The sequence below is a fragment of the Primulina tabacum genome, chromosome 7 (genome assembly GCF_025594145.1).
Source record: "Primulina tabacum isolate GXHZ01 chromosome 7, ASM2559414v2, whole genome shotgun sequence".
Taxonomy (NCBI): Eukaryota; Viridiplantae; Streptophyta; class Magnoliopsida; order Lamiales; family Gesneriaceae; genus Primulina; species Primulina tabacum.
The window spans coordinates 36,158,438-36,165,574 of record NC_134556.1 but is presented as its reverse complement, the minus strand read 5'-3'; the positions used below and the strand labels follow the sequence as shown (position 1 = coordinate 36,165,574).

At 36.2% G+C, this 7,137-nt stretch overlaps 2 protein-coding genes across 5 annotated transcripts; one reads left to right on the top strand and one right to left on the bottom strand.

The window, feature by feature from the left end:
- The first annotated feature begins 465 nt into the window (after positions 1-465).
- On the top strand, positions 466-3,823 carry LOC142551536 (protein WEAK CHLOROPLAST MOVEMENT UNDER BLUE LIGHT 1-like). Of its 4 annotated transcripts, none has more exons than XM_075660823.1 (3): positions 466-734; positions 1,252-1,737; positions 1,845-3,823. In XM_075660823.1, exons 2-3 carry the CDS (start codon positions 1,264-1,266, stop codon positions 3,705-3,707), a joined length of 2,337 nt encoding a protein of 778 aa, XP_075516938.1. In that variant the 5' UTR covers positions 466-734; positions 1,252-1,263; the 3' UTR covers positions 3,708-3,823. The 4 variants fall into 4 exon arrangements, with proteins under 4 accessions (XP_075516938.1, XP_075516934.1, XP_075516937.1 ...); XM_075660819.1 differs by having other exon boundaries at positions 1,226-1,737; XM_075660822.1 differs by having other exon boundaries at positions 466-757; positions 1,226-1,737.
- A 147-nt stretch (positions 3,824-3,970) lies between these two features.
- Positions 3,971-5,758, bottom strand: LOC142551537 (photosystem I chlorophyll a/b-binding protein 5, chloroplastic). Its single transcript, XM_075660824.1, has 6 exons — positions 5,376-5,758; positions 5,121-5,253; positions 4,773-4,885; positions 4,577-4,681; positions 4,328-4,416; positions 3,971-4,233 (listed from the first exon to the last, which is right to left on the bottom strand). The coding sequence occupies exons 1-6, from the start codon at positions 5,591-5,593 to the stop codon at positions 4,091-4,093; spliced, it is 801 nt and encodes a 266-aa protein (XP_075516939.1). The 5' UTR covers positions 5,594-5,758; the 3' UTR covers positions 3,971-4,090.
- Positions 5,759-7,137: the final 1,379 nt, after the last annotated feature.

The window sequence follows — 7,137 nt, the reverse complement described above, 5'->3', positions numbered from 1 at the left end:
TATATTTTATAAAATTCAAACATTTTTCTAATTAAAAATCCATTTTGATTTCATATCATATATAAATTTTAAATTCTTTCACATACACAATCTCTAAAATTTTCCATACAAATTCTATGTGCATTTTTATCATTTTTTTAAATAAAAATAATAATATTTCAACTTCATCGCAACATCGTTTCATCACTATAAGAATATACAACGATGAAACCAGTAACTTTATCTCACAATTGAACATGTCATTATCATTTGAGGGATGTTAAAAAAATGAAAGAAAGATGGAAACTGCTAAGCTAATTCTCTCTTGTTACACCACAAATAAATCTTCATAAAATAAATAAATAAATATTCATGAATAAGGAACATATTTTTTCCCAAATCCTTGAAACAAATAGAATTCCAGAAGACCGAGTGTGAAAAAGTAGGCTCCACACACGTGTACTTATTACACTCACCTCATTGTATCTGCATCTCTGAAACAGAGCAGTGTATATTAATCTTTTCCGTATATTCCTTTTGCATGATTAAATCTCTCTCTCTTTTTTTTTTTTTTACCTGTGATTTACTATTTTTGGGCTGAGCAAGAATTTCCCAGATTTTGTGGGGTGTTGAAAGAAGGTTATAAGAAGACAAAAATTGTATTCTTCTCTTACTTTTTGTGGGCTAATACTGGGAGGTCCTTCGCAGCTTCCCGTTGGACTTTTGGCTTTTCTTGGTTTTTCTGGTGATTCTTGGTGCGCTTTCTCTCTTTTTTAAGGTGCATGTTATCGTTTGTTTTGTATTTTTTTGGTTGGGAAATTTTAGTTTTTAGTTTTTAAATTATTAATTAATTTATCATTGATAAAAGTCTTGCGATGCATTGGATTTGGGATTGGATTTTGCAACTTTTTTTTTTATTTGAGCATCTTTGGTTGCTTATTCAATGAATTGAGATGTTATCAGTAATTATTTGGATTCTTGCATGTAATTTGAGACCAATATTTGATTGAGATGATAAAAATGAACCGTTGAATTAGAATTTTTTTTTACCATTGTTATGTTAATATGATATAGAAAATAATTGAATAAGTTGATGTCAGGATTTTCAGTTTCGTTTTAAGGTGTTTTAATCTTAATAAGCAATTCAATTCGTAGTTTTCGTAGGCATTGATGCTAAATATTTGGTCTTGTTGAATTCTCGTGTTCATCTTAAAATTTCTCTGAGGTTTGGTTCTCTTTTCACTAGCGCCTTCTTGATTTGACTCCTCTTAGCATTTTGTTGGAATGGAGGGTGCTAAAGATTTTCAAGCTAATGTTAATGATAATGCACCTCCATATTCTTCGCCGCCTCCCCTATTTTCATCTCCGGATGATGAGGGCGGAGCAGTTAGTGTTGCCCCAATGATCCAAGGTGGGAGTGTAGAATCCGATGTGTCTAAAGAAGCACCTGAAAGCTTCAACGATAATACCGCCACGATTAGACCGAAAATAGTTGCTAGGCCATCTCCGGAGGATGGTTATATTGCTCCTGTTACATCCCCTCGAAGGAGAAATGGTAGCATTGGGCAGTTCATTCCAAACGTACCCTCAAATTCTAGTGGGAAATCAAAATCCGCGCAACAGTCTAAACTTCCTGATAGTTCGGAGTTTAAAAGAGGTCAAATTGACACAGCAGCTCCTTTTGAATCAGTGAAAGCTGCTGTTTCAAAGTTTGGAGGGATTGTCGACTGGAAAGCTCACCGTGTGCAGACAGTGGAGGTGTAATCTTGTTTTTAATGTCTTGTACCTTTCATCTTATGTGTATTTTTACGTTTCTTTTGATACAAGATTTGTTTAGCTCTAAGTAATTCTGGTTGTCCATTCAGAGACGTAAAGTCATCGAGCAAGAGTTGGAGAAAGTCCGGGATGAGATACCATTGAGTAAGAAAAAATCCGAAGCCGCTGAAGAGGCAAAAACACAAGTTCTTAAAGAGCTAGACGACACCAAAAGGCTCATAGAAGAATTAAAGCTTAATCTTGAACGAGCCCAAACCGATGAACAACAGGCAAAACAGGATGCTGAACTTGCAAAGCTCAGAGTCGAAGAATTGGAACAAGGGATTGCTGATGAAGCCAGTTTTGCTGCCAAGGCACAGGTCGAGGTCGTCAAAGCGAGGCATGCGGCTGCCATTTCAGAGCTTAAGACTGTTAAAGACCAATTGGAACAGCTAAGAAAAGACTACACGTTGTTGCTGGCCGAGAAAGACGCCGCTGTGAAAAATGCAGAAGAAGCTGTCTCTATGTCTAAAGAAATCGAAAAATCAGTCGAGGACCTGACTATTGAACTTATTACAGCCAAGGAATCATTGGAATCTGCTCAAGGGGCACATCTGGAAGCAGAGGAACATAGAGTCGGAGCAATAATGGCAAAAGAACGGGATACTCTTAACTGGGAGAAGGAATTGGAACAGGCCGAGGGGGAGCTTGAGCAACTGAATCAGAAAATATTATACGTGAAGGATCTCAAATCAAAGTTGGATTCTGCGACAACATTGCTGCAAGATTTGAAAGATGAATTGGCTGCCTATATGGAATCACAAGTAAAGATTGAAACTGGTGAAGGAGGAACTTCGGAAGATGGACTCGAGGAAATGGAAAAAACCCGTGCTGATATGGAGGTGGCCATTGCTGCAGCAAAGAATGAGCTTGAAGAAGTGAAGGTCAACATCCAGAAAGTGACTGATGAAGTCAAGATCTTGAAGGTGGCTGCTTCATCGTTGAATTTGGAACTGGAAAAAGAAAAATTGGAAGTTGCCGCCCTTAAACAAAGGGAAGGAATGGCGTCAATTGCAGTTGCATCTCTTGAAGCTGAGCTGAAAAGGACAAAGTCAGAAATATCTCTTGCTCAAAAGAAGGAGAAAGAGGAAAGAGAGAAGCTGTTGGACCTTCCAAAGCAAGTACAAGAGTTGGCTCAAGAGGCGGATCGAGCAAAGGAACTCGTAGAAACAGCTCGAGAAGAGCTTCGAAAGGCCAAGGAAGAAGTGGAACAAGCGAAGGCGGGAGCAAGTACCTTGGAAAGTAGATTACGTGCTACTCGAAAGGAAATTGAAGCTGCGAAGGCCTCAGAGAAATTGGCACTGGCGGCTATAAATGCATTGGAGGAGAGCGAATCTGCTCAGAAGAACAATAGTGAGGATTCACCAACGGGAGTAACACTTTCTTTGGAAGAATACTATGAGCTTAGCAAGAAAGCCCACGAAGCAGAGGAGCAGGCAAACCTACGGATAGCAGCCGCTCTTTCTCAAGTTGAGGTAGCAAAAGAATCTGAGGCAAGGAGTTTGAAAAAGCTAGAGGAAGTCAATCATGAATTGTCCGAAAGAAAGAATGCTCTGAAAGTTTCTCTGCAGAGGGCCGAGAAGGCGACTGAAGGAAAATTGGGAGTCGAACAAGAGCTAAGAACGTGGAGGTCCGAGCACGAGCAAAGACGGAAAGCTGGAGAATCCATTGCAGCAGCAGGGAACTTGGATAAAAGTTCCAGAGCCAGTTTTGAGGAGCAAAAAGAATCCAAGAATGTTGTAAGCTCACCCGATTCTTCTACACACCGGAGACCAAGTCAGAGTTCATATACGAGCAACACGGACACAAATCCATCTCCAGAAATAAGAGTTACCAAGAAAAAGAAGAAATCATTCTTCCCTCGAATCTTCATGTTCTTGGCCAGAAAGAAGTCGCATTCATCAAAATCATAGTAAACATCAGTTTTTTTACTGTAAGAAACGGTGGTGTTGATTGTACATGAAAAATAAAATATAAAACTGATTTCTAACTCGTCTATTTCGAACTTTACTCAAAAAATAATATATTTCGAATCTTATTATTTAATTTCATCAAATAATTATTCATAAATTTACTAATTTCACATCTAGTCAACTTAAATAATTTATTAAATATTTAAAAAAATTAGATCACAATTCTATCTACAAATTAAAATAATCAATAATACTTTGCGCGATTGGAGAAGCTCTAAGTTGCATCTTCTTGTGAATTTGAATAATTGCATTTTTTATGAAGAAAAATAGCATTAAATCATGAAACATCTTAAAAAATTGTAAGACGGGTATTTTCTGGAGGATTAAGAAGCAGATCCAGCAAGAGTTTGAACAATTGTTGCATGCAATGGATTAGAGAGGTGCTGTACGAGATTGTCTATAGGGCCAACATGAGTAACATAAGCTTGAACGAAAATTCCAAGCATGGCCACCATTGCCAATCTTCCTGCAAAAAGGAAAAATGGACACTCAGTCGAAATTTGAAGGAAAATGGCAGAGAAAAAAAGAAACCAAAATCAGCAAGAAGCAAAAAAAGGAACCATTTTTAATCTCTTTCAGTTTCCATCCATGAGCATTCTTTATGTCTTTAGCGATGCCAAGAGGATTGAACAACGGACCACCAGGATACCTAACAACATATACAACTTCGATCATATTATGAACTATGGAGCAGTTGTTTCTTTTTAAATCTTTTCACAAAGTATATAATCATTGAAAAAATATCGTTTCTGCCCTTCCAGGCTTCTAAGAATATTAAAGAAAAAATTATTTTAGGGAGTGTAGATTACCCTGGCTCCAGCCCTTGTAGTGCAGCTTCGATGCCAAAGAAAGACCCCTCTTTGGCTTGAGATCCAGGATGCATGAAATCCATGTATCTTTTGGTTTCAACAAAACTGCATGTGTGACAATGTTTAACAAAAGAAATGAACTCTGCTTTTCAAAGATTTCAACTGAAGAAAACATATATTTGGGGTAGGCCAGTACCCCATCAAGAGTAGCTGAACAATGAAAAGAGTTTTGGTGCTGGCAAAATCAAATCTGGTGGCACCAGCTTCATACCAAACAGGCATATTGCTGATTCCTGTCACGCGTAGTAGCTGCAGAAGCAGCAATTAAACACAAGAGAACTTCAAGAAATGAGCATGGCTGGCTCATCGGGGAACAATCATGCTGAATCTTGGTTAACTGGGGATCAAACCCGAAGTCCTTGATGGAAGCTTAAATATCACAGTGCATTAAATATATTGCTAAAGATTCCATGTTCTCTAATAAAATATTTGTACACGTTGTATTCTTCTTTATAACATTCGATGCTATCACAGTGTCACTTACATCAGTCACAAGAATCCCAAAAACTCCAGCCATGGCAAACCTGGCATGAACAAGTTCAGCCTGGACATACCACTTCAAGTTTTCAGGATCCTCACCCAATCCAAGGGGATCGAACCCGAAATCTCCCACAAGTCTACAATATTACATATCAAAACAAATGTATCACAATATTGTTACCACATTCACATCAACAAAATGATGTGTGTGTGTGTGTGTGGATAAGCGAGAAACCACGAATCTTGCATACATACGTACGTTCCATCGAGATATGGCGGAGGCTCGAGTCCTGGTAACCATGTGGGGCGGTTCTGAGCCCGAATCACTGAACTGTCGCGGAGCTGAGTACATTGTTTTCTTCCAATAAACTTGATGTTTGATATGGGAAATGCAGTCGTGTTTTCGAAGTTTCCAGGGAAGTGAAAGGAGCCGGAAGGAGCTAGAATTTGGGAGCTTTTTCCCACTGCAAAGTTCATATTTTTTTTGTACCTCGATCAAATTCTTGCCAAACACATGGCAAGAAAGAATTTGATGCAAACACAAGGTCCAGAATAAACCTACGCTATCCTCTTTTTTTTGAACCATTGCCACTTCTCTTATCTTTCCTCAAAATGCTTTATTTATTACTCCTAACATAGATAGACATTCAATTTTTTTTCCTGCAAAATGTGATTAGCTGTATTTTGTTCTAAAAAGCACCCATATCACTTCTGAGAAAATTATAATTTTATACTTCTTGATTATTTTAATATATATAGGTTTAATTGAAAACAATATTGGAAAATTTAATTTATTAAATCTAGTGTATGATTGCATAAAGTTTTCGAGAAATTTGCAGATATTGAATTAAAGAAGGCCCATTATTCCATGGTCTAATATCTCTCTGATCGATTTTTTTATAAATAAAAAAACTAAGGAAAGCAAGTTTTTTTAAAAAAATGTAAAGCCCAAGACCCATACAAATATTACAAATATGGCCTATATGAAAAATAATATAATTCTTTTAAAAAAAATCGGTTAATTCGATTTTTTTATAACGAAACCGAAAACAAACCGATTTAATCGACAAAAATTAAAACCTCATCTCCACATAATAATCATATTGTCTCTTGGTATGTTTTTGTGTATTCTTCTTAAAATATCTCTATAAAAATAACCATCTATAATATTTTAGTTTTTTTTATAACTTTCTTAATTGCCTGTACCATCTAGCTAAAAATATAATGAGCGGGTCGTCTCTGAGACGGTTTCACGAATCTTTATCTGTGAACGAGTCAACCCTACCGATATTCACAATAAAAAGTAATAACTTTTAGCATAAAAAGTAATATTTTTTCATGGATGACCCAAATAAGAGATTCGTCTCACAAAATACGACTCGTGAAACCGTCTCATACAAGTTTTTTCCAAATATAATATCTATTTCTTTCTAAATTTTACAATTCATTGAATATAAAGTTCAGGGCAAAGTAAGAATTGATTAAAGAGTGGTTAAATTTTTTGAGAAGACAATGTACGAATAAAATTCAGGAATATTATAAGAAGTAATATTTCAATTTCACCTATTTAATCGGTGCCCGACTATGTTTTATAGCATAAGTATTCGTAAATAATATAACATACATTATATTCATTGTGTTTGGATCATTGTCGAGGTTAAAATCCATTTAGGCTATGAAGATAGAGAAAAAAAATTACTTTCATTAAAAAATCTACCTATTTTGGGCCAAAGTAGCATTTAAATCGTGAACATGCATGTTTTCTTACCATTTTGCCACCTGTAAAAAGCCATAGGCCATCAAAAAGTTATTTTAAATAGGCAGGTAATTTAAACTAGGTAAAAATTCGTGTGAGACGATCTCACGAATCATATTTTTTTATACGGATTTCTTATTTGGGTCATCAATGAAAAAATATTACTTTTTATGCTAAGAGTATTACTTTTTATTGTGAATATCGGTATGATTAACTCGTCTCACAGATAAAAATTCGTGAGACCGTCTCACAAGAAACCTACTTT

What these genes read in the sequence shown, in the direction of transcription:
- LOC142551537 (XM_075660824.1), bottom strand. Translation starts at nt 5,593, where the DNA reads ATGAACTTTGCAGTGGGAAAAAGCTCCCAAATTCTAGCTCCTTCCGGC. An exon ending in CTACAAGGGCTGGAGCCAGG is followed by an intron (nt 4,417 to 4,576) that starts GTAATCTACACT and finishes ATATGTTGTTAG; the next exon opens with GTATCCTGGTGGTCCGTTGT. An exon ending in ACTGAAAGAGATTAAAAATG is followed by an intron (nt 4,234 to 4,327) that starts GTTCCTTTTTTT and finishes TCCTTTTTGCAG; the next exon opens with GAAGATTGGCAATGGTGGCC.
- LOC142551536 (XM_075660823.1), top strand. Translation starts at nt 1,264, where the DNA reads ATGGAGGGTGCTAAAGATTTTCAAGCTAATGTTAATGATAATGCACCT. An exon ending in ACCGTGTGCAGACAGTGGAG is followed by an intron (nt 1,738 to 1,844) that starts GTGTAATCTTGT and finishes TTGTCCATTCAG; the next exon opens with AGACGTAAAGTCATCGAGCA.